The sequence below is a fragment of the Trichomycterus rosablanca genome, chromosome 1 (assembly GCF_030014385.1).
Source record: "Trichomycterus rosablanca isolate fTriRos1 chromosome 1, fTriRos1.hap1, whole genome shotgun sequence".
Lineage (NCBI taxonomy): Eukaryota > Metazoa > Chordata > Actinopteri > Siluriformes > Trichomycteridae > Trichomycterus > Trichomycterus rosablanca.
The window spans coordinates 29,090,183-29,117,987 of record NC_085988.1 but is presented as its reverse complement, the minus strand read 5'-3'; the positions used below and the strand labels follow the sequence as shown (position 1 = coordinate 29,117,987).

Sequence of the window (27,805 nt, the reverse complement as noted above, 5' to 3'; positions counted from 1 at the left end):
GCCATGAGGCCCAGTTTTCGAAGGGAGGGGATCATGCTCTGTTTCAGAATGTCACAGTACATGTTGGAATTCATGTTGTCCTCAATGAACTGCAGCTCCCCAGTGCCAGCAACACTCATGCAGCCCAAGACCATGATGCTACCACCACCATGCTTGACTGTAGGCAAGATACAGTTGTCTTGGTACTTCTCACCAGGGCGCCGCCACACATGCTGGACACCATCTGAGCCAAACAAGTTTATCTTGGTCTCGTCAGACCACAGGGCATTCCAGTAATCCATGTTCTTGGACTGCTTGTCTTCAGCAAACTGTTTGCGGGCTTTCTTGTGCGTCAGCTTCCTTCTGGGATGACGACCATGCAGACCGAGTTGATGCAGTGTGCGGCGTATGGTCTGAGCACTGACAGGCTGACCTCCCACGTCTTCAACCTCTGCAGCAATGCTGGCAGCACTCATGTGTCTATTTTTTAAAGCCAACCTCTGGATATGACGCCGAACACGTGGACTCAACTTCTTTGGTCGACCCTGGTGAAGCCTGTTCCGAGTGGAACCTGTCCTGGAAAACCGCTGTATGACCTTGGCCACCATGCTGTAGCTCAGTTTCAGGGTGTTAGCAATCTTCTTATAGCCCAGGCCATCTTTGTGGAGAGCAACAATTCTATTTCTCACATCCTCAGAGAGTTCTTTGCCATGAGGTGCCATGTTGAATATCCAGTGGCCAGTATGAGAGAATTGTACCCAAAACACCAAATTTAACAGCCCTGCTCCCCATTTACACCTGGGACCTTGACACATGACACCAGGGAGGGACAACGACACATTTGGGCACAATTTGGACATGTTCACTGTGGGGTGTACTCACTTATGTTGCAGCTATTTAGACATTAATGGCTGTGTGTTGAGTTATTTTCAGAAGACAGTAAATCTACACTGCTATACAAGCTGTACACTGACTACTCTAAGTTATATCCAAGTTTTATTTCTATAGTGTTGTCCCATGAAAAGATATAATGAAATATTTGCAGAAATGTGAGGGGTGTACTCACTTTTGTGAGAGTGTATCACAAAAGTGAGTACACCCCTCACATTTCTGCAAATATTTCATTATATCTTTTCATGGGACAACACTATAGACATGAAACTTGGATATAACTTAGAGTAGTCAGTGTACAGCTTGTATAGCAGTGTAGATTTACTGTCTTCTGAAAATAACTCAACACACAGCCATTAATGTCTAAATAGCTGGCAACATAAGTGAGTACACCCCACAGTGAACATGTCCAAATTGTGCCCAAATGTGTCGTTGTCCCTCCCTGGTGTCATGTGTCAAGGTCCCAGGTGTAAATGGGGAGCAGGGCTGTTAAATTTGGTGTTTTGGGTACAATTCTCTCATACTGGCCACTGGATATTCAACATGGCACCTCATGGCAAAGAACTCTCTGAGGATGTGAGAAATAGAATTATTGCTCTCCACAAAGATGGCCTGGGCTATAAGAAGATTGCTAACACCCTGAAACTGAGCTACAGCATGGTGGCCAAGGTCATACAGCGGTTTTCCAGGACAGGTTCCACTCGGAACAGGCTTCGCCAGGGTCGACCAAAGAAGTTGAGTCCACGTGTTCGGCGTCATATCCAGAGGTTGGCTTTAAAAAATAGACACATGAGTGCTGCCAGCATTGCTGCAGAGGTTGAAGACGTGGGAGGTCAGCCTGTCAGTGCTCAGACCATACGCCGCACACTGCATCAACTCGGTCTGCATGGTCGTCATCCCAGAAGGAAGCTGACGCACAAGAAAGCCCGCAAACAGTTTGCTGAAGACAAGCAGTCCAAGAACATGGATTACTGGAATGCCCTGTGGTCTGACGAGACCAAGATAAACTTGTTTGGCTCAGATGGTGTCCAGCATGTGTGGCGGCGCCCTGGTGAGAAGTACCAAGACAACTGTATCTTGCCTACAGTCAAGCATGGTGGTGGTAGCATCATGGTCTTGGGCTGCATGAGTGTTGCTGGCACTGGGGAGCTGCGGTTCATTGAGGGAAACATGAATTCCAACATGTACTGTGACATTCTGAAACAGAGCATGATCCCCTCCCTTCGAAAACTGGGCCTCATGGTAGTTTTCCAACAGGATAACGACCCCAAACACAACCTCCAAGATGACAACTGCCTTGCTGAGGAAGCTGAAGGTAAAGGTGATGGACTAAACCCAATTGAGCACCTGTGGCGCATCCTCAAGTGGAAGGTGGAGGAGTTCAAGGTGTCTAACATCCACCAGCTCCGTGATGTCATCATGGAGGAGTGGAAGAGGATTCCAGTAGCAACCTGTGCAGCTCTGGTGAATTCCATGCCCAGGAGGGTTAAGGCAGTGCTGGATAATAATGGTGGTCACACAAAATATTGACACTTTGGGCACAATTTCGACATGTTCACTGTGGGGTGTACTCACTTATGTTGCCAGCCATTTAGACATTAATGGCTGTGTGTTGAGTTATTTTCAGAAGACAGTAAATCTACACTGCTATACAAGCTGTACACTGACTACTCTAAGTTATATCCAAGTTTCATGTCTATAGTGTTGTCCCATGAAAAGATATAATGAAATATTTGCAGAAATGTGAGGGGTGTACTCACTTTTGTGATACACTGTATATATATATATACAGTGTATCACAAAAGTGAGTACACCCCTCACATTTCTGCAGATATTTAAGTATATCTTTTCATGGGACAACACTGACAAAATGACACTTTGACACAATGAAAAGTAGTCTGTGTGCAGCTTATATAACAGTGTAAATTTATTCTTCCCTCAAAATAACTCAATATACAGCCATTAATGTCTAAACCACCAGCAACAAAAGTGAGTACACCCCTAAGAGACTACACCCCTAAATGTCCAAATTGAGCACTGCTTGTCATTTTCCCTCCAAAATGTCATGTGATTTGTTAGTGTTACTAGGTCTCAGGTGTGCATAGGGAGCAGGTGTGTTCAATTTAGTAGTACAGCTCTCACACTCTCTCATACTGGTCACTGAAAGTTCCAACATGGCACCTCATGGCAAAGAACTCTCTGAGGATCTTAAAAGACGAATTGTTGCGCTACATGAAGATGGCCAAGGCTACAAGAAGATTGCCAACACCCTGAAACTGAGCTGCAGCACAGTGGCCAAGATCATCCAGCGTTTTAAAAGAGCAGGGTCCACTCAGAACAGACCTCGCGTTGGTCGTCCAAAGAAGCTGAGTGCACGTGCTCAGCGTCACATCCAACTGCTGTCTTTGAAAGATAGGCGCAGGAGTGCTGTCAGCATTGCTGCAGAGATTGAAAAGGTGGGGGGTCAGCCTGTCAGTGCTCAGACCATACGCCGCACACTACATCAAATTGGTCTGCATGGCTGTCACCCCAGAAGGAAGCCTCTTCTGAAGTCTCTACACAAGAAAGCCCGCAAACAGTTTGCTGAAGACATGTCAACAAAGGACATGGATTACTGGAACCATGTCCTATGGTCTGATGAGACCAAGATTAATTTGTTTGGTTCAGATGGTCTCAAGCATGTGTGGCGGCAATCAGGTGAGGAGTACAAAGATAAGTGTGTCATGCCTACAGTCAAGCATGGTGGTGGGAATGCCATGGTCTGGGGCTGCATGAGTGCAGCAGGTGTTGGGGAGTTACATTTCATTGAGGGACACATGAACTCCAATATGTACTGTGAAATACTGAAGCAGAGCATGATCCCCTCCCTCCGGAAACTGGGTCGCAGGGCAGTGTTCCAGCATGATAATGACCCCAAACACACCTCTAAGACGACCACTGCTTTATTGAAGAGGCTGAGGGTAAAGGTGATGGACTGGCCAAGCATGTCTCCAGACCTAAACCCAATGGAACATCTTTGGGGCATCCTCAAGCGGAAGGTGGAGGAGCGCAAAGTCTCGAATATCCGCCAGCTCCGTGATGTCGTCATAGAGGAGTGGAAAAGCATTCCAGTGGCAACCTGTGAAGCTCTGGTAAACTCCATGCCCAGGAGAGTTAAGGCAGTTCTGGGAAATAATGGTGGCCACACAAAATATTGACACTTCAGGAACTTTCACTAAGGGGTGTACTCACTTTTGTTGCCGGTGGTTTAGACATTAATGGCTGTATATTGAGTTATTTTGAGGGAAGAATAAATTTACACTGTTATATAAGCTGCACACAGACTACTTTTCATTGTGTCAAAGTGTCATTTTGTCAGTGTTGTCCCATGAAAAGATATACTTAAATATCTGCAGAAATGTGAGGGGTGTACTCACTTTTGTGATACACTGTATATATATATATATATATATATATATATATATATTTATACACCGATCAGCCATAACATTAAAATCACCTCCTTGTTTCTACACTCACTGTCCATTTTCTCAGCTCCACTTACCATATACAAGCACTTTGAAGTTCTACAATTACTGACTGTAGACCATCTGTTTCTCTGCATGCTTTGTTAGCCCCCTTTCACCCTGTTCTTCAATGGTCAGGACCACCAGAGGACCACTACAGAGTAGGTATTATTTGGGTGGTGGATCATTCTCAGCACTGCAGTGACACTGACCATGGTGGTGGTGTGTTAGTGTGTGTTGTGCTGGTATCAGTGGATCAGACACAGCAGCGCTGATGGAGTTTTTAAACACCTCACTGTCACTGCTGGACTGAGAATAGTCCACCAACAAAATATATCTAGCCAACAGGGTGCTGTGGGCAGCACCCTGTGACCACTGAGGAAGGTCTAGAAGATGACCAACTCAAACAGCAGCAATAGATGAGTGATCGTCTCTGACTTTACATCTACAAGGTGGACCAACTAGGTAGGAGTGTCTAATAGAGTGGACAGTGAGTGGACACGGTATTTAAAAACTCCAGCAGCACTGCTGTGTCTGATCCACTCGTACCAGCACAACACATACTAACAGTAAATGTAAACTGCATCAGCTATGAAGAGTCCCCATCCAGCTCCCACCCTGTATAAACAACAGCCAATCATTGTTCATGTAGGTGCCCAGTCCAGCCAGATGGCAGAGCTGAGTTTCGAACCGATGATTTAACCAAACCTCAGCAGTGCTATCGTCTGCACAGACATGATTAGTGCATTGAGTATAAAAACTGAAAATGTCTGATATGTGGACCAGATCCGCTGTGGCGACCTCTAAAAAGTGCAAAGCTATCCAAGAAAAATGAAACTAAAAACATATGTACCATCATAATTCTAAACAGCATTAGTGGGTTACATGACTTGAGACTTTAAGGAAATAACCTGATTATTTTGTGATGCATTAGACCGGTGCTTTTATACTACTGACTTATTATCTTGCTATCTGTAACAATATCCATTGCCTCAGAAGGGTAGTATTAGATCAAATATGTAGGTGCATATAATGGCTTAAAGGTCAAGATCTGTTAAAAAAAAAACCTGAGCTGTCAACCTATTTTATCCTTAACTACATCAATCTTTATTTCAGCACACCAGGTGCCTTTTGAAGGCAAGTACTTAACCCTCACTGCTCCCCTGATCCTTACAATTTAACAGTTTGAAGGGCAGAGAGCACTGCTTTTGAGAAAGACCTTTGCAGGGTGTGTTTATGTCACAGCACTAAAATGTATGTGTGTTTATAGGCTGCTCTGGTGGGCTTATACAGATATTGAACGTGCGGAAGCAAATCAGAAGTGGTAGCCCACAGATCTCAAAGAGGAAGCAATGAAACAGGAGGCGTTATGTGCCGATTACAACCATATGTTGTTAAAAATCAGGGTCACGGTAGAGTTACCTGTGCGGCCTACGGGTGCTCTGCGGGAAAAGCTCTTGACAGCCAGGCTCTGTCCACGCTGCTTCCGCCTCCATGCCGTGCGACACTTGGAATCGATGCTTTGCTTGATTCTGTACCAGTCCGACTCTGTGATGCTGAACTTGTGGAACAGATGACCTACACACAAGCACAAACTTACAGTAAGGTTATATGAAGGCTCTGATATTTTTCATTTTTTGAAGTGATCAGTGATCATTCATGCAGGGTGTGTTTGAAAACCTAGTGAGCTCTCTACATAGACGCATTTTGCGTCATCATACGCGTGCTCTCAAGACCATAATGCAGTGGTGGGCAAACTATGGCCCGCGGGCCACATACGGCCCGTTAGGCTGTTTAATCCGGCCCACTGAGTATTTACAAAATTGTCCTAAAACTTTCATTAATTTCACCTTTTTCTTGCAATACCCTGCGTTTCAATTGATTCCACTAGATGGCGCACGCCAAACACTACCAATTTTTGATAAAGCAGAGTCTATCTGGTCTACACACAAGATATTCATTCGTCACATTTGCCATCGCACTGAGCACTACTACCCCTCTGGAGTTGCTTATCACGCCAGCGTGATCTAACCACTTGGCTGGTTTAAAAGGTCACACATAAACCATTAACTTATGTCGAAAGTGCGGCTTTAAACGCTGAATTGGTTCTGTTTAGATGGCGATGCACAAAGTAGAAACACAGATAAAGATAATAAAAAATACATTTAAAAAAATCACATTCACGCATGTGTAATCGTGCACATAATGGGATGAGTTTGGCGTTTCATTTACATTCAAAAAGTCATCCTTTTATCACAAAAATAAATTAGTTCCAAACCCCCACCCCCAGCACCCACCCGGCCCGTTTGTCAATTTTTAAAACCCAGTGTGGCCCTTGAGCTGAAAAGTTTGCCCACCCCTGCCATAATGTGTTGGACATCCCATTTCAAAAATAAATGGAATTAAAATAGAGTGACGTTTACGTGATTCTTTAGCTATAAAACAGCTCTTCTGATAAGGCCTTTAACAAGACTTTAAACTATGTCTGTGAGAATTTGTGGCCAGTCATTCAAAAGAGTGTTTGTTTGGCTGAGCACTGATGTTGGTCAAGAAAGCCCCAATGATGTTCTAGTTCTTATCCTAGCTGTTCAGTGGGGCTGAGGACAGGGTTCTGTGCAGTGCAGGCCAATGGAGTTTCTTTAAATCAAGCTTTTACTTATGTCATTATAGACCTTGCTTTGTGCACAGCAGCACATTCATGCAGGAATAGAAAAAGGCCTTCCCTAAACTGTTTCTGCGAAGTTGGAAGCACATAATTTCCATTATGTAACTGATTTATCTGCAAGCTTTAACTGCAAGCAACTGTTGTGGTTTAAACTCATGGATTCAAAAAAATTTAACTGTCCCAATACATTTAGATATTACTTCCAAACCTCACTATATCACACCAAAGCAGATAAGGAGCAGAGCGGAGGCACTGCTGTGTCCATAGTACCATAATATTTACTCAATACATGGTTCTTCAGTTACTGGCTGCAGTATCACCTCTCCTCTGCTTCATATTTGCTTCAGCACCATTACTTTTGAATAATGTACCCAACTGTTTCACGCTACAGTATAACAGTCACCTTGCAATAATTCATCCCATTTTACAGTTTATTTTCATCAATCGCTTTATCCTCATGGTCAGGCTCATGGCGGGCCCAGTTCTACCAGGAAAAAACATTTTAGCCATGATCTACACAGTTCTTATGTCTATTTACACAAGACAACATCGTTTCTGATGAGACACTCATGTACAGTATGTATACCATGGTGTGTGATCCCTCGTTGAAGATTGATTGCAAGGTGTGTATTAACCTATGATCACAAGAAGTCAAATCACATGCAAGTGCTATAGTTTGCTCAGAGCTCAACACTTAAACAACAAATGTAGAATCATATTGGGAAATCAGGGTGGAACGGTGGCTCAGTGGGTAGCACTGTTGCCTCACAGCAAGAAGGTCCTGGGTTCGATCCCCTGGTAGTGCGATCCTGGTCCTTTCTGTGTGGAGTTTAAATGTTCTCCCAGTGTCTGGGTGGGTTTCCTTCAGGAGCTTCAGTGAGGTGAATTGGAGATACTAAATTGTCCATGACTGTTTGACATTAAACTTGTGAACTGATGAATCTTGTGTAATGAGTAACCACCGTTTCTGTCATAAATGTAACCAAAGTGTGTAAAACATGATGTTAAAATCCTAATAAATAAATAAATAAATAAACGTTGGGAAAACATGTTGGGACTTCAAAGCTAAAGACAGACCCCGTTACAAAGTTCCATGGCAGTGTGAGTGACACCAAGCACTGATAAAAGAGAACGTATATGGCTGAGTGTATTGTAGATGTGCAACTGATAAAGTTTCTATTCTATTTCTATTCTGTGATAATCTAATATGACTCTTGGAAGCTTAAGAGAATAAAAGAATAAAATCGGACGATTCATACTCCTCAGTAAACACACCTCTGGAAAGACTCTCTCTCTCATGCCAAAACCATCATGACCTTTAACTGCTTAATGATGAAAGATGTCCGAAGCACACTACCTTTATGTATTTTAAACAGCTTTACTCTCTATTGTTAAGCCTGAAGGGTCAGAGCTTCAAGCAGTTCTCTCATCAATTACCACAGTCTATTCAGAACCGTTTATGCACTGGTCATGCCACGATACATGATCTATGCGCATGCCACTCAGGATTTTCTCTGAAATCTAGTCTGTTACATATCAGTGAAGCAAATAGTAATGAAGATTGACTTCAAGTTGTTTTAACCTGCCCGGGGGAGGGGGGAGAAGTAAGCTTTTGATATCACCATTATTTCTGGGTTCATAAACTGGATCACCTCACATGTTAAAACTGGAACATGGGGCCCTACTTTGTCATTTCTGTTACAAAAAAGCAGTATGTTAAATGCAGACATGCCAAAACACACCAGATTATAATAACAAATAACTTCTTTAAAAGCTGATTCCTGCAATAACTCTCAGTGTATTTATAAGCACATTAATAATGTCAATCTTTATCTGATTTGGCAGTTAAGAGTATCCAAGTGTTCATTTAATCAGAATTTACAATATCTTAAATCAAATTAAAGGCATTGCAGGATTTCACTAAACTGTCTCTGTTGTTGTTTGTGCAAACACAGCCAGATCACTCAAATGACCGTCTTTTTACAAGTTGCAACTACAAGTACATTTTTAAGTAGGGCAACAGAATAATCTTCTTTGGTGGTCTTATTAAAGTGCAAACCAAAAATACAGCCTAAACAGGACATCAGTGTTCCACAGAGCAAGAAATAAAATCCCAAACAAACTCAGTCAATGTAAGGTGGGTCGTACTAATCATTGGGGTAAAGAAATTCCATTAAATGTTGACTAAGTTTATAATGGATCGCCACAGTAGATCTGGTATAAGACTTTACGCCTAATGCCCTTCCCAGCAAAACCCTCCTATTTATGTATAGGACAATGGTAGCCTAGTGGGTAGAGCCTTGAGCCATCAGTTGAAAGGTTGAGAGTTCAAATCCTGGCTCTGCCATGATGCCACTGTTGGGTCCTTGAGCAAGGCCCTTAGCCCCTATGGCTCCAGGGGCGCCGTACAATGGCTGACACTGCGCTCTGACCCCAGCTTCCAAAACAAGCTTGGAAATGCAAAAAAAAAAAAATTTAACTGTACTGTGTATATGTATACAGTATATGACAAATAAAGGCATTTTATTGTATTCTATTTATCCAGATTTGGGACTTGCATTGACAGTGCATCAACAGGTGCATCTCCCAATGGCTAGGCTGTTTCAGCCATCCCAGCACCCTAGACACTAGCAAATCAAGACTGTGCATGCACCGACTGGTTGATTTAAACCCTGGATCTCTGCAGTAGCTGGCTTTTGTACCTTACTGAAAAGCCACCCCAGCAGGACAAATAAACTTAATAGACACCACTGGTGATGAAAACATGAAAACATAGGGACAGAGGTAGCCTAGTGGGTAGAGCTTTGGGCTATCCATTGAATGGTTGAGAGTTCGAAACCCAGCTCTGCCATGCAGCCACTGTTGGTTCCTAGAGCAAGGCCCCTTAACCCTTTCGGCCCCAGGGGGGCCGTGCAATGGCTGACCCTGCGCTCTGACCTGTTGTACCGTACACGTGTATATGTATATTTGACTAATAAAGGCGTTCTGTTTGGCTTATTATTATAGGTGGATAAAGTAGAATCATGGGGTTACATGGCATCCTTGCTGACCAAGGAGAGCTGCAGGATGGCACATGACTCCTATGGTGTGTGTGAAGCTACAGGCTGCTTCTTTACCAAAACTTGCAGTGGCTTATAAAAGAGAGCTTTTGCATGTTTAAAGAACCATGAAAGTCTCTTCGTTATTTTACCTTCATTGTGCTGGTTCCTTGACCAGACATAAAGAGCTGCTGGAACAGGAGTAACTAGGTGATTCACTATCCGGACTATATACCCTGAGACATAGCCTGTTGTGTCTTGCAAACACCTGACCAGGCCACAGTCCAAACTTGAGACTTTGAAGATATATATCATAAAGAACTTACCCAATGCTTATTGTTACATGGGAAAAACTCCTCACAGACAGTGAAACCACAGTACCCTGATAATGTGTGGCATTAACACACCTAGCTGGTAGCTGCTGCATGTCCAAATATCACATATATACAGGGCATTAATAAATTACTGTAAAAATTGCATTTGATTTAGAGCCATCAGTCGCATTCATATAGATAAACTATTTTAAATTGTATCCTGTGGTTTTTATATTTTCTTATTTAAAAACACACTCCAACAAAGATTTTGCATGTTGGGTGTTATTTCACTGATAAATGTTTGCCCGTATTAACAGCTGTAAACTGTCTGTTTTCGGTGAGTTTAAACTGGCTGTACTTTAAAGCAATGGCTCTCTAGAGATTTCTTATCGCATGGAGAGTAAACACCCACAGCACTGTGTGTAAAAGTGGGTGAGGCACTCACAGCGGATGCCGTAGATCATGAGCGGGTCCAGCTGCTTCTTGCCATGCTTGCCCTGGCCAGACAGGTTGGAGACAGCCTGCACCTCACGGTGAAACAGGTAGTCCAGCAACGTAAGAGCCATCTTCTCTGGTGTGCGGCAGTTGCTGCTGATGTGCAGCATGTCCGCTGGTGACACGGGGCAGCGCACACGCATCTCTGCGTTATTTTCATCCCCGAGCCACGTTCCTGCAGGGTAGTCATCTGCACAGACATAAGCAAAGCAAAAGGTAAATAAATACTGTTTTTCTATTAAACCACTTGTCTTTACATTAAGACCATCTTTCGTATAAACCAGGCCATCAACCACCTTAGGTTCACCTGACTGGCAAGTCTCATTGCATCATAAAATGTAAGTCATGCTTCGGTATGTAAATTTGTATCATAAACACCTGTGTATCAGGGAAAGAGTGAGGTCATGTGTCCAATATGCTTATTCACTGTGTGGCAGAACCTGATTCTGTATCAACAGCACCTGGATGAACTAGATCATATGTTTTCCAGACTCTAAGATTTGTGTTATTCTCTTAAAGAGCAAAGGGTTAGGGTTAGGGTTAGGGTTAGGTGTTGCCAAATCAAATATAGAGATGAATGATATGCTTTGGTGACCCTTAACGAGAGCAGACGAAAGGAATTATTCATACTCTTCAGCATCTTTTCCTCAAAGCTTCTAAATGATTTGTTGCATCCACATCAATGGCTCAGACCCTGCAAAGGATTGTCCAGGGTAAATTCTGGACCCACATGGACAATGACCAGTATAAAATGGTAGTAAAAAAGAATGTGAAATGAATTAAAATATTTGCATTGTATCTCCAATTCACCCCACTTGCTCATCTTTGGACTGTAGGAGGAAACTGGAGCTCCTGGAGAAAACCCACGCAGGCACAGGGAGAACAAGCAAACTCCACACAGTAAGGACCCGGACTGCTCCACCTGGGAATGGAACCCAGGGCCTTCATGCTGTGAGGCAACAGTGCTATCCACCGAGCCACCGTGCCGCCCAAGTATGACTTGAAAATTAAATAATACTTGTTTCCCACGGCTGTATGTTACTTTAACCTGATCAGGGTCACAATGGACCCACAACCTGAAAACACAGGGCAGAAACACACCCTGCGCAAGGCAACCAAATCTGACCGACTTTAGTAAACAGACATCCTCTAAAATGTCTTTAGCCATGTGTTATACCCTTTAACAATGTAAGTGGGTGATAAAAGGGTACTCAGAGGCCATTCATCATCTTTTCATCTTCAGTACTCATTTCCTGCTGACCAGGATTGCTGTCTTTCTGAACATGACTTAGACAGGGTGCCAGCCCAGTGTATGCGACAGATACTCATTTACTCACACCAAGAAGAAATTTAATGTCAATCTACTGCCAAAAGTAAAATACCAACGAAGAGATCTTACCAAAATTCCTACTCATCATGACCAGAGGCCAGGTTCGAACCCAGGTCTTTAGGACCATGTTACCCATAACATGGACATTCATCACTGAATATCTAATTTTTTAGATATTCAGATTTTTGGTATTGTATTTTGTAATTTATAAACTTTTGTAATAAATGTGGCTTAATGAGTCTACATTAGATGGTAAGAACGTTTATGTAAGGTGGGATCATTTTAACACAAATTCAGTCATTGTTTATTTACTTTGAATCTTTATAAAAATAAAATTTTTAAAAAGAGTCGCAGAAGCAGTAGAACGTGAAGGCCTGTTGAGCCCAGAATGTGCAAACTCACCCACCGTACAGAGAAAACAAATGTCTCTGGATCTAAAGAATGTGTAGAGACTGTGGATGCAAATCGTCAGTGAAAATACTTGCAAGCTTGAAACAGTGATTTGCTTCACTACTAAGTCTTCGAAACTGATACAAACCTGCCCCCTAGTGTCAAGAACTGATATTTAAAAATTGTGCTTTGAAATACCATCTGAAAATAACTGAAAAACCAAGGTTTTTCATACCAGTAGGTGGTTTTAAACTGGCCATAAAATCAGAAGAAAGTGAACAAGCAGCACAAATGAGTCGATGCAGTTGCAGCTTCAGGTATGAAAAGATGAAAGCAGCAACAGACCTGAGGCAAAATACTTTAAAAAAATTATTTAAACAAAACAGTACAGATACTAGTTCCTTTAACCCTAAGCAATAAAACAGTTAAAATCCTTATTAAAAAACTGTTAAATGTAGGTGAGCTTTAGTAGTGTTAACTACATACTGGACCATCTCTCTTTAAACCAGATGCTACAAACTTATACTACATATACAACAGAAAAACAAGTCAACACAGTCACACTTCTATTGGCAGGGTAATCTGGCATACTGCTCAGTACTATTTTACATTCTGCAACTGCTTTAACTCTGCACCTGTGCCTATTTGACCATGCAGTTTCCAAATAAATTGTCCGTGCACCTATTCAGCCATCTCTATCCACTTATCTGACCCATCCGCAACACCAACTGACCAAACAAAGCACTTTTCCAACCAGCAGAGGCAATTATCATACTACTGAAAGAGCTAACTGGACTCACCCAAGATCAGAAGCACAAATTAGATCATTCAGATCCATCATGTGCACCTAGATTATTCCTAATTTTTAATTCCAGATTAAAAGGGACTTTTAAAGATGATTCACTGGTGATTCACTGGTGATTCTAGACTAAAAGGGACTTTTAAATATGATTCACTGGTGATTTTTAAATTAAGTCCAAGACTGTGTAGACGTAATCCACATCAAGAAAACTGGCAGACGTGGTATTAAATGTCAACATCATTTTCGGTAGATTATACTAAGTGACCTGGAACAGATTTAAGGCACTTAAGAGCAATACTTCAATCAACCTTCATCAAATTTCAGACTCTTAAAGCCCCATGTGCTGAACACAATACATTGTTTATATACTGAATTGGAACCAGTTATCAAAGCAAAAGTAAAAAGCCAGCCAGATAAAATTTAAAACCATGGCCTTTTTAAAACACTTGCCAAAACACAGCGTTAATATCAGAGCGCACTTTTGTTTGACATCAGGGAAAGTACAGAGACATCTAACTGAGAAGAAAATCTCAGAATAAAATGCTGTTGACAGGACGAGGATAGTGGGATGATAGGTTTAATCCTTAGAAATCTGTTTCGGTCCAAGTTAACCGAAGGCGCTTAATGGAAAAAAACCGGTCTGGCTTATAATGGGAGTCAAAAGATAAGATTAAAAATGACACAGCCAAATACGTAGAATATATTTAAAAAAACATGGTGCCCTGCAGTGACTGGTATGAAAATTCACAGCTTTAAATGATAGGATATGTGCACAGGAATGGCTGGGAAACCCCACAAAGCAGCTTTTCAATTAAAACCAGCCTTTTGCCCAAGCCCATCAACGTTCGAACACTGACCAGTCAGAAGACGCCAAAAGGTACTTTACAATCTCATTCACTATGATTTAATGTATTTTCATTTATATCATTTCCAGGTTTTTGACCACTGCAAGCTGGTCAAGGTTGTGGTGGGTCCAGTTTCACAGAATCACTGGGTGCAATGTAGTAACACAACCCAGACAGAGCGACATTCAGTGGATATCTCAGCTGGCATGTTTGCACCAAAAATGTCAAGAACTCACTACGGACTTTATCACCGACCGTACTGAATAATAACTCCAACTGTTTACAACATTTTTGGTAGTTATAACTTTTAGTTTAATTTAATTTTGTGTATGTATGATATTGTGTAAATCCTATTTATACAAATTACCCTCCAGGCCACCGAAGGAGGATGGGGGTCCCTGCTGAGTCTGGTTCCTCTCAAGGTTTCTTCCTGTAGTTTTAAGGGAGTTTTTTCTTGCCACAGTCGCCCTCGGCTTGCTCAACAGGGGTTTTTGGTCTGTTGGTCCTGGATTCTGTAAAGTTGCTTTGAGACAATGTCCATTGTAAAAAGCACTATATAAATACATTTGACTTGACTTGACTATATGTAGATGTATGACTGGCTGATTTAAACTCCAGATCACAGCAGTAGTGCACCTGCATAATTTACTGTTGCTCCCCTGGGCACCTATTCATTTGATGCTTATGATTTACACTCATTACTAGTCAAATGTGAAACAAGGTATTTCCTATAACTGCTTTATGTTCTTGCATTATTTCTGAAGCTACTTTTTGCAAAGAGAATAAAAAGTCTCTTAAAAATAATTTTTGGACAATACATTCTCAAATCTTTCTTCAAATCTTTCTTTTGGGACAGTGGTAGCCTAGTGGGTAGAGCTTTGGGCTATCAACCGGAAGATTGGCGGTTCAAATCCAGGCTCTGCTATGCAGCCACTGTTGGGTCCTTGAGCAAGGCCCTTAACCCTGTCTGCTCCAGGGGTGCCGTAAGATGGCTGACCCTGCGCTCTGACCCCAGCTTCCAAACAAGCTGGGATATACGAAGAAAGAATTTCATTGTACTGTACATCTGTATATGTATATATGACAAATAAAGTATATCTTCTTCTTCTAAATCTTCTAGGCATTCACCTTTTAATTACTCTGTGTATCCTAGTATTAAGAGAAAGTCTTTCTTGGATGAACACATACACTATATGGACAAAAGTATTAGGACACCCGTTCTGATTTTAAATGTATGTGTTTTAGCCACAACAATTGCAAACAGCTGTAATAAATCAATTATACAAAAGAAACTATGTGATTCCAACTTTACAGCAACATTTAAGGGAAGGACCTTTCCTCTTTCAGCATGACTGCACCCCTGTGCACGAAGCAAGCTAATAAAGACATGAAGAAAATCTCGGTTTTAAGAAACTCCAGTTACCTGCACAGAGCCCTGACCTCAGCCCTACTGAACAGCTCTGGAATGAACTCAAATGTCGATTGAGGCTTTTATTGATAAACATCAGTGCCCAGCCATACAAATGCTCTTTTGACCAAACGGGCACAAATTCCCATAGACATACTTGAAAGTCTTGTGGGAAGCCTTCTCAGAAGAGTGGCTGTTGTCATAGCTGAAAAGATGACAGAGAGGTTGCTCTATTTTAACACTATTTGTTTTTTTAAATGGGAAACCCCTCGAGCTCATGGTCAGGTGTCCAAAGACTTTTGGCTATATAGTGTATGAGTGCACCCTTAGTGCTGGTCCCTGGCCTGGATAAATAGAAGGGTTGCATCAAAAAGGCCATTCAATGCAAAAACTAGGCCAAATTAAAAAGTACGATCGAATGACCCACTGTGGCGATGCGTAATAGGAGCAACCATAGTGAATCAGTGATTCACTGATTCATTAATAGTCTTGAATTCAAAGCTATAGTACAATTTATTTACACAAACTAGGTATGTGTCTATATTTTTAAAATCCCAATATTGAGAGGATAGTATCAAAAAGGTAACTGCTTCAGCGTGATCAGGGACATGGTGGATCCAGAACCAGACACACTGTGTATAAAGCTGGAACAGACCCCGAATACACTCATTCAACTTGCTATCAGATCATTCAAAGTGCAATAATGCAGGACCTGTGAGGGCTTGCAGTGCAGCAGGACTACATGTTAAAACATAGTCAGTGTGTAGAGGTTTAGGCTTCGTGTGTAGAGGTTTAAACATACGGTGTGTTTAGCGTTTATAAGCAGCAGAATGCATGCTGCTGACAGTAAGCAGGTGAATACACTTGCTTTTTCAAACTACTCGCTGTGTTTGGATGTTTAAAGCACTTGGCACTAGGCCAGTATAAAAGGCTGCAGTGACGGCATGCGATCATTTTTCATGTGAACATGTCTGAGGGAAAGTAAAGGCACTGGAGAGAAAACAGCTACTACTCTGACAGTCTGTCACTCAGATTTTACTCAGGAAGAAGTGTGTCACAGTGGCATGCCGATTTAGCCTTAAATCAGCACCACCTACCTTCCCTTATTCCATTCTGAGGTCTGTGTACCACTAGGTGTGCTCCTAAAGATACATTTAAAAGATCTGATTTTATTAGTGCCAAAACCAAATCTGTGCATCCAAACTATGATTTGTCTATCAATGTAGCGATCTATTATGTCACCCACCACTGCTGAGATCTGGGTTTGAATTCCAGTGGTGCTATTGGATGGCTATCTTGACGGGGGGTCTTAATTTACAGTGCTTTTAAAATGATTGGCCCCCCTTCCCAGTGTCTTCTATTTTACATATTTGTCACACATATGATTCAAACCACCAAATTACTTTTAATATTAGACAAGGAGAAACCAAGTACACACTTTTTAAAGTTAACCAAGCTCATTTAACAATTGGGTTACATTTCTACTATCCACACCAGGCATTACAGTCAGACCTGAATTGAATCTAAACATCACTTAAATAGAACCTGTCTGGAACCTGTCTGGTCAATGTGAAGTGGGCTAAAAAGTCTCAAGAAACAGCACATGATTCCACATTATAAAGAACTTCACATACAGATGTGTCATTAAAATCTATCAATCAGAAAATGGTTACAAAGCCAATGCTAAGGCTCTGGGACTCCGGCAAAGCTATTATGCACAAATAGATCAAACTTGGAACAGTGTTGAACCTGCCCAAGTGTGACCGGTCTACCAAAATTTCACAACATACCCTGGAGGTCACCCAAGAACCCAGACGAACATCTAAAGTACTGCACTTGCCTCAGTTAAAGTCAACGTACACGGTTCAGGGGAGAGTTACAAGGCACAAACCACTGCTGACCAAAAAGTACACAAGGGCTCATTTGGCATTTGCCAAGAAAATACTCTAGATAATAATCTAGATGACCAAGACTTTTGGGATCATTATTCTGTGTACTAATGAGTCAAAGGTGGAACTTTTTGAAAGACAGGGGTCCTGTAACATGTTGTGTAAAGCTAACACTGCATTCCACCGTAAGAACATCATGGACAGAGGTAGCTCAGTGGTTAAGGTACTGGACTAGTAATCTGTAGGTTGCAGGTTCAAGCCCCACCACTACCAGGTTGCCACTGTTGGGCACCTGAGCAAGGCCCTTAACCTTTACATTGCTCAAAATTGTGTTCAGTCATAACTGTAAGTCGCTTTGGATAAAAGCGTCTGCTTGATTCCGAAAATGTACATGTGAATGTAAATACCAACAGTCAAACATGGCTGTGATAGAGTGATGGTTTGGGGCTGCTTTGCTTCTGCAGGACCTGGACAGCTTAATGGAAGGAACCATAAACTCTATTAGAAAATCATAAAGGACAGTGTCCACCCATCGGTTTGCACACCTTAAGTGCAGTTGGGTTAGGCAGTCAGATGATAATCTGAAGCACACAAGCAAGCAAGTTCATCTCTGAATGGCTGAAGAGAAATAAAATTTAAGTTTTGGATGAGTTAGTCCTGTGCTATTGTTTAAAATCATCCTCCCCACCAGGTGTCAGCATTTCTTTTCTGGTACCTTCAGTTCGCATGAGCCCTCCTGGTGAATACACAAGAACTGTAGCTGTTGACCTATATAAGAATGCCCTAATGTATCCTTCCTGATAGCATGTTAAAACTCCAGTATAAAAAAGCATGTGTAAAAGTGGCTCTCTGCCACTCTCTCCCACTGCCATATCCCCAAATTTGACACCGTATCTATACATTTCTATATGGAATTGAATGTAAGTTACCATACTTGGTTTGGTATGAACATACCTGGGCAGAGCATCCTAGCACAACCTATGTGTGGGAAACCTTGAGATAAAGAATCCAAGAAAACCTGTGTGGAGCATTTGCTCCTCGTCATCTAAAGACAGCATTTTCTCACCTTCTGAATTGAGGGTGATGAGCGTGACATTGCTGATGTTCTGCCCAGATGACTGGCCGCTGTTGGACACAGAGTCGCTGGCCTCTGATCCACTGTCCTGGTCCTCCTGGCTTTCATCTGGTCCTGGTACTTTCAGCACTATGGTTTTTTGCCTTGTCCTGCCAACAGTACTGCCAAGCAAATAGTTAGTGGTTAATGGATTACTGAACATTTACTGGCAACCCTGCATTAAATACTTTGTACAACATCTGTTTGCCAATAAAACAACACTTAGTCTTCTCTTATAACATCTTAATAGGTTGGAGAAGTCAATAGGTTGGAGAAGTCAATAGGTTGGAGCAGGAAATTTTAGACCATTTCTCCAGATCACCCAGAGTCCTCCATTGTTCACTCCCCTCTTTAGCTCATCCCAAAAGTTTTCTATATGGTTTAGATTAGGGAAGTAAGATGGTCATGGCAGAAGATAGACTTTGTGTTCTGTAAACCATTTTTCTGTTGATTGGAACATACGTTTTTTAATAATTGTCCCACTGGAAGATCCAACAACACCACATTTTTAGTTTTGATTTAAAATGTGCTGGTATTTTATGTCCATGATGCCTTGCACCCCTATGGGGTTCTCTGGTCTTTGGCGGATTAACAGTCGCACATCATCACAGACTTTTCATCATACTTAATGGTGGGCATCAGGTTCTCTTCAGTGTAGTCATCCTCAACAGTCATCCTTGAAGATATTTTGCCTCCCTGTCCAACCTCCACACTGCACATTGGGGCAAAAAAACTTTTATGTAACAGTTTCAGTTGACTGATATTGTAATTATTGTGCTAACTGTAAATAGGGGCTTTTAGGTGAATAGTTTTCTCTATAGTTTTCCCTGACTAATGAAGGTTAACACACTTTTTCCCTATTTAAATAAAACATGGAGGCTTGGATTACTGATTGAAAGGTCATAGATAATCTGATCAGTTAAAAAAAAGTAAAATATAAATGGGATAATGCCTCGGTTACATTATTTACTCATCTTTACTAGGGTTGCCAATTATTGTGGATGGGGATATGTAATGATTTACAGTCTCCCACTTTCTAACTACAGTGGATTTACAAAGTTTTCAGACCCTTTGTGATTTTGCACACTTTATTGAGTTTATAAATAAATAAATAAATCTACACTGAAATACCCACACTGACAGTAAACAAGTAAACACTTTTTTTTTTTTAATCTAAAACGGAAATCTCTTATTCACAAAAGTAATTAAACCCTTTATTTTATAATTTGTAGAATTTCCTTTGGCTGCAGTTACAGCTGCAAGTCTTCTAGGATACGTCTCTACAAGTTTTGTTCACAAAGAGCTGGCCAGGTTATTCCAATCTTCATGGCAGATTCTCTCAAGCTCTGTCAGTTTGGGAGGCAATTGGGAGGCGAGCATCTGTGAACTGCCATCTTTTTTTTTCTTTCTTCAGGTCTCTCCACAGATGTTTGCTGTGTTTAAAGCCAAAGTGGCTTTGGCTGAAACATTCTAGGACATTTAAAGACTTGCCCCGAAGCCAATTCACTGTTGTTTTGGCTTTTAGAAGGTGAACTGTCACCCCAGAATGAGTTATATGTGCTCTGAAGGAAGTTTTCTCTCATGGATGATACTGTATTTGGCTGCATTCTTTTGTCCTACAACTCTCACTGGTCTCCCTGTCCCTGCTGCTGAGAAACACCACTTGCCAGATGCCAAATATGGCCAGATGGCAACATCTAGGAAGCTCCACCTTTTTCAGAATGATTGAGGCCACTGTGGTGACACTTAGGACCACTGAAAGCCAAGATATTAGATTTACATTTTCAGCATTTAGCAGACGCTTTTATCCAAAGTGACTTACAGTATACAGTCTAAGCAATTAAGGGTTAAGGGCCTTGCTCAAGGGCCCAACAGTGACAACCTGGCAGTAGTGGGGTTTGAACCAGCGATCTTCTGATTACTAGTCCAGTACCTTAACCACTAAGCTACAACTGCCATATTGGTTTATGTCCTTGCTCTAATTTAAGCCTTATCACAAATTGGTCACTAAGCTCCACAGATAGTTAATTGGACTTCTTGGTTTGGTTTTTGCCCAGACACTGCAGTGTAAGATGTGGGCCCATACAGACCCAGATGTGCCAAACTATATGCAGTCATAAACATTGCAGCTCCAAATGAAGTTCTAGACACATTAAGAATATTTTTTTTTTACCCCTTTTTCTACCACTTTAGCGCATCCAATTTCTACCCATCAATCATCCTCTCACTAATGCTGGTCCCTGCTCCTGATTGGGGAGGACGAGGCTGCTCCACGCCCCCTCCGATACGTGCACAGCAATCAAACATCTTATCACCTACACTTGACGAGCGCAGTGCGGTACAGCGCTGTGCACGGAGGGCCACACCCCCTACCCATCTCCGTGCAGGCGCCAACAACCAGCCAGCAGAGGTCGTAATCGCACTAGACTGAGGGAGAGCCCCCATCCGGCTTTTAGTCCCGCCCCTTATCTGAAAAACAGGCCAATCGTTGTTCATGTAGCCACTCAGCCTCAGCCGGCAAGGCAGAGCCGAGATTCGATACGATGTACTCGAGATCTCAGCTCTGGTGAACAGCGTGTCTTTTACTGCTGCGCCACCTGAGCGGCTAAGAATAATTTTAAGCAAACAGGATGCACCTGATGCACAGTTTGAAGTGCCATGGCTGGGTACTTTTGTGAATGGGAGATTTCAGTTTTTGACCTTTAAATAATTAAAACAAATTTGCTTTCAATTCGTAATTATGGGTGATTAAGTGTAGACTGATGGGTAACATTCGAAATCAATTCCACAACATAAAGTGTGCAAAAACCCAAGGGGTCTGAATAGTTTCTAAATCCACTGTATATGAAAACAAAATAAGTGTACAGCACTGACTTGCTGAGTAGATTTTCCAGAGAGTCTGTGGTTCGAGGTAGAGGCTCCTCATGGGGTGCTTTTGCACGTTCGCTGCTCACAACCACATTGGTCTGGGGCACCACACTGAGGACACACAGATCACAAATCTGTAAATCAAACTAACCACCTAACAAGGGTTATTTGTCTAAGTAATTAGTAACACATTTTAGGTGCCAGTAATAAAGCAAGGGGATTCTTTTTTGGAGGTTCCAAAAAACATCCAGACAAACTTGGAGAGGTTATCTCAATTTTGGCAGAGAAGCCACTGTTCCATATAAAAGCACCATTTCCTAACAAGGACATTTTGTAAAATGCAATAAAACAAGAATCAATAAATAGACAAACAAAAGTGACTTAATTTCTTTTCAACATTTGATTCCTGCAACACACAAGAGTACTTAGTAATTGGGCCATTCCACCGAATGGGTGTCATTTGCATATAGTAACTCAATAAAATTACAATTCTTTTTTTTCTCTTTAACACTGAATCTAACAATGACAGAGTAGTGATGGTTAGAACTGTGCTAGAAAATCGGCACAGGCATTGAAGTCTACAACTAAGTCAAATAAGATTTTCACTATTTCCAAAAGTGAACAGTGTTCTGACAAACAAATTTCCCTGCCACTTACCAGCGTATTTTGTCACAGCTTTGGGTTGCACCGAATGGGGAACCAGCCACCATGGGCACCTGGATAGGTCCTGAACTTTTTCCTATTACTGTGTCAAACTTCTCCTCCAGAGCCCGACATGTAGCCTCCAGTACCTGTAACTTCGCCTCCATGCCGTCAAGCCTCTGGCAGATCGCCTGGCTGATGGACAACAGCATTGCCTGTAAAGCACCAAACAGATAACCCCATAAACCAACAATACAAATATTTATTACAGAATAATAATTCTTCTTTATTATACTCTGTAGTCAGCGTCATTCAATAAAAAAGTTTATGGACATTTCTGGATTCCTGAATAAATGACTTATTAAATGCTTTTTGGCTTTCACTTGCGCTTATAAAATTTGATTGTCTTATTTAACAAAAAACACATTTTCCACTTTTCCACCTAAGCTAGTCATTTCCAGTTTCTCTATTTCTCCACTGCTACTTACTTCTACCCTGACCCAGGAGAGGCCCAGACCATTGCATGTCCCCTCCAACATGCGCAGTCACCAGCTGCTTCTTTTCATCTGCCAGAAGTAAAGTCTTGCTAAGAGCCAAACCGCAAATGTAAGGATATGCAGACATTTATTTATTTATTAGGATTTTACTGCCATGTTTCACACTTTGGTTACATTCATGACAGAACATGTTACTCGTAACACAAAATTCATCAGTTCAAGTCTTTAAAGTCAAACACAGTCATGGACAATTTTGTATCTTCAATTCACCTCACTTGCATGTCTTTGGACTGTGGGAGGAAACCGGAGTGGGGAGAACATGCAAACTCCACCCGGACCACCCCACCTGGGGATCAAACCCAGGACCTTCTTGCTGTGAGACGACAGTGCTACCCACTGTGCCGCCCACTATGCAGACACGCTATGCTGAACTGTGAGCAATCCCCACTCAAGGTATGCACCTCGACTAGTCAGCAGAGGCTGCAATTGATGAACCCTGTTTACTCCCCTTTCTCAGGCACAGCCTATTGCGCCTGTTGCATGCCTGTCTAGGTCGACAGCACAGCTAAGATTCGAATCTGAGAGCTTGAGGACTAGCTTATTCATAAAACTGCCTTTATTGGCAGTACAAGCACTTTCAATAACTGGTGATCTTATCTACACAGCAGCTGGGAAAGGTTGGTTTAATCATCTATACAAAAACATTTCACTTAACATTTATTTTGGGACGTCTTGCTTGAACAGCCTGATCCAGATCATGGTAGAGAATTTCAAGAAATAATTTTAAAGCTCTTTTTTTGTTATTTAAAAAAATTGAATTAAAGACCGTGTGATTGTTACTTTGCTTTAATTTTAGTTTAAGGTTACAGACAGAATGTTGTAAAATACAACTTGTTGACCCCACAGTCAATGTGAGTTGTCTAGGTCCAGAGGCAGCAAATGAACGATGCACTGTCACACTCAGGTGCACAGTGGTCTATTACACTAGCCCAGCACCACTGAGATCCGGGTTCAGATCTTAGCGGTGCTATCGGTAGGCAGAGGGTCTACACAGACATGATAGGCTAAGTCTGACGGAAGGGCAGGGGGGTGGCTGAAGCCCTGCAGTGGGCTGGTGACCTGTCCACATATTCCTGCTGCTCGCGTTCAGTGTTTCCCACTGAAATCAGACCTGCCACAACCCTGACCAGGATAAAGTATGGGATGAAAAAGAAATTAACTATCAAACTAATATTAGCTGAATAAAGTGTTTTCATATGCCAGGGCTATTAAATGCAACACTTGACTTTACTATTTTACAGTTTTGGATTGTCCAAATCTTGTAAATCATAACATGTTTTATTATTATGACTGAAATTGAGATAACATTTTAAGTTCATGCAACTTATTTCTAACAGATGTAAGCACAAACAATAAATGTAGCAATGTGTAGTAAAACGTTAGCGCTAAGCTTGCCTTGAGAGTAGAGTCTTGATTACTGTTTTCCATCCTGGCCCGCTTTCGCTCAGGCTTTTCGGCGTCCTCATGATTCTCCAGCACATCTAAACCAATTTCAAAAACACCACATACAATACAACTGCTACACAACACCACCATTCACTTTTGCATTACTTACATTTACATTAAGAGCATTGGTCAGATATATACAAAGTAATCGGGTGAAGGATATACACTATATGGTCAAACATATGTGGACATCTGATCATGAGCTTCTTGAAAATCCTTTTTTAAAGTCCTGGGCATTATTATGAAAAAATCCCCCTTCCACTGACTATAAGAGCCTTCACTGCTGTCCACAAAAGTTTGGAGTGTGTCAGTGAGAATTTGCACCCATTGAAGTCAAATGAGCATTTGTGAGGTCAAGTGCAGATGTTGAACAAGAAGGTCTGGCTCATAACCGATGTTCCAATTCATCCCCCAGGTGTGCACTGGGGTTAAGGTCAGGGCTTTGTGCAAGCCACTATAGTTCCTCCACACCAAACAAGTCAAACCATTTTTGTATGGAGCTCAGTTAGTGTACATGGCTATAGTCATTATGGATGAGTAAAATGCCTTTTCTAAACTGTTGCCACAATGTCTAAAGTATATCATGATTTGTATTCCGCTGACTTCATTCTATTTCATTGATTATATTTGTTTGTCTAAAACACCATTAATTAGAACTTTTTAGAATACTTTGGCCATATAGTTCACATAGGCATATTCAATAATGCCAAATGTTTGTTTGTTTGTTTATTAGGATTTTAATGTCATGTTTTACACTTTGGTTACATTCATGACAGGAACGGTAGTTACTCATTACACAAGATTTATCAGTTCACAAGGTTATATCGAACACAGTCATGGACAATTTTGTATCTCCAATTCACCTCACTTGCATGTCTTTGGACTGTGGGAGGAAACCGGAGCACCCGGCAATAATGCCAAAACCTTGGCGTATAATATAATATCAATACATGTCCTGCAATTGTTTGATTTTAATTTTTTGGATTTTAACAGAAATTAACACTATTTAGCCATCAAATAATGCATAATATTGCCATGTATTATATTATTATTGCAATTACAAAATATTAAACCAAATAAATTAATACATCTAAAAGTTATATTACACTGTCACTGCTTTGACACATGAGTGCTACATGGATAATATGTTTGTATTAAGTAAGATTATTTAATCTTATATGCCTATATTACTAGGGTAAAGTGCTCTAAAATAAAATGCTAAATAAGATGGTGGTTTACCTTTTTTGTTTCTTTTTAGAGGGTAAATTAAGCAAAATGATCTAGAAGTTAAAGGCTGGTTTTCTCTGCATTTTATTATGTGTTTTAAAGCAACTATGTCTTAATATGTAATTCAAAATTAATAAAAAATTAATTATGGACAATGGGTGGGTATTTAAAATTGCTGTTTTAATAGTGCTGATCACCTTTTAAAATGTATGATTAGTATTGTGTTTTTCCAACCTCCTTTAAGCCTAAATTGTGCATTATTGTCTAGATTCTAAAAACATTAATATGCATGTGCTGAATAAAGATAAAAAGATGCACTGAAAACACGACTAAAATACAAATAAGAGCTTTCCAATTTTTTCACTGCTAAACTTAATTGTATTTAGTAAATATAAACAGATTAAGAATTGGATGCCTGCAACACACAAAAAAAGTTTACACGTCTTCCATCATCATCTCTTATTAATAAGACATTTTAATGATTTGGGAACTGAGGACATTGTTGCTTTTGCTGTTTAACAGTCTTCATGGTCCTTTTTTGACCTTGACAGAGAGAACTCAAGATCTCAACATCAACATTGAACTCCCGAGTCTGTGTGGCTATATTTATCACAGTAGCATAAAGGCTTCTCATCCAATGCGGTCTGTGGGCTCAAAGTTAATGCATATTTAACAGTGGTTCCTAGCCTAAACCTACAGAGACTGAGATTCATCTAGTTTGCTTATATCCTTTTATAATATCATGTATGGTAGATTGAGAAAGGACTACATTTTTGACACATCTTTGCTTACAAAGACTAAGCTTTTGGATTATGCTTCTTTTAAAGCCAATTATGATCATCTTTCCTATTACCACTTCATTTGATTTTATTTTAAAATATAAAATAAAATATTCCATAACCTTTACATTCTTATTTTGCTCTTGTCATGACTTTTTTGAGTGTGAATATTGGTCAGCCAAAACAATACAAGTCATTTTTGGTACTTTTCCAGTTAAATAAAGGTTCAAGAACATGTACAAATCATTTAAGCTTATTGTTCACAATAAATAAACACAATTTAAGACTTCCAGGGAAAAAAGAAGGTACCCATCTAAGTGTAAAAGGCAGCAAGAATACCAGAAGTATCAAGTCCTCTCATAGTGTAATCTGTTGTTAAAATTATCCATGTAACATTTGTAAAACAAGGTGAAGCTTCAGAGATTTCTTACCTGTCTGATGATCCTCATGATTCAAGTCTGCTACAGCAATCTGAACTATTTCCACCAGATCTGGCTCTGACATCGTTCAGGCCTGTGGAAAGGGGAAAATATACTTGTCTACTGACAACAGAGCACATTTTTAACCTCTTATGTGCTGTTCGGACAGAATGTAGGTTTTACAATCATACATTATACCTCCATATAATAGTAGAATTAGTATGTTTATGTGGTTCAGCCACATTTATTGCTAACAGGGCATATAAAATCCTTTCTAATAAATAAATCATTTGTTTTATAAAACTGTAGTTTGGGGACCCTCTCCTGTTCCAGCATGGCTGTGGCCCTGTGCGCAAAGCATTTTCCATAAAGTAAAATTTGAAGAGTTTGGTGTGGAGAAAATTCAGTGGCCTGCACAGAGCCCAAACCTCAATCCCAATAAACACTTAGAAATTAGGACAGTGATTGCAATGCAGGCCTTCTGCCGAACATCTTTTCTTACAAATGCTCCCTTTCCATTTTCCTAAGAAACACTACAAAATATTGAGGAAATTGTTCTGAGAAAAGTGAGGCTGTTATAACCGCAAAAAACAGCTCCATATGGATGCCTGTCACTTTGGAATATGATGTCAAAAAAGCAGAAACTGCTCAGAAACAAATTAGAAACTAATTATCATGGGATAATTAACTCCAAACACATTTCCACAATGTTAACTGGCAAAATCTGACCATAATGTAATGTCGCATTTGTGAAATTAGTCACCTCTAATATACCCTAATGATATTTAAGTCATCACAAATAATGTTTTTTGTTTGTTTGTTGAAGTAAAGGAAACAGGTTATGCAACACCAATATCACCCATGTCAAAAATAAAAGTAATTACCTCACCTAAAATTAATAACTGATTGTGCCACCTTCAGCAGCAACAACTACAATCAAAATCTTCCAGTAATTGAGTATCTGTGGTCTAGGTCAGTGTGGAGAAATTTCGATCTACTATTTCTTTTATGAATTGCTTTAATTCACCCACAAGGGCTTTAAGCATAAACTGCCTTTTAAGGTCCTACCACCACAGCTTAATAGATTTTTGCTTTTATTTCGATTCTTTATTCACAAAACATTATTCCAAAAAGCTTGTGTTTTTATGTCAAATGTAAAACAAGCCTTTATAATGACTTCACAAATGCTGACCTTTACTAA

General features: G+C 40.7%; 1 protein-coding gene across 1 annotated transcript in view; it reads right to left on the bottom strand.

The window, feature by feature from the left end:
• banp (BTG3 associated nuclear protein) overlaps positions 1-22,378 on the bottom strand; it is an 87,651-nt gene extending 65,273 nt beyond the window's left edge. Inside the window, exons 1-5 of the mRNA XM_063001551.1 lie at positions 22,192-22,378; positions 21,541-21,645; positions 18,619-18,821; positions 10,839-11,078; positions 5,799-5,954 (exon numbers count right to left, since the gene is read on the bottom strand). Coding sequence (XP_062857621.1) covers positions 5,799-5,954; positions 10,839-11,078; positions 18,619-18,821; positions 21,541-21,645; positions 22,192-22,343 — 856 coding nt within the window. The 5' untranslated portion in view covers positions 22,344-22,378. The remainder of the gene's footprint in view (positions 1-5,798; positions 5,955-10,838; positions 11,079-18,618; positions 18,822-21,540; positions 21,646-22,191) is intronic.
• Between the last annotated feature and the right edge of the window lie 5,427 nt (positions 22,379-27,805).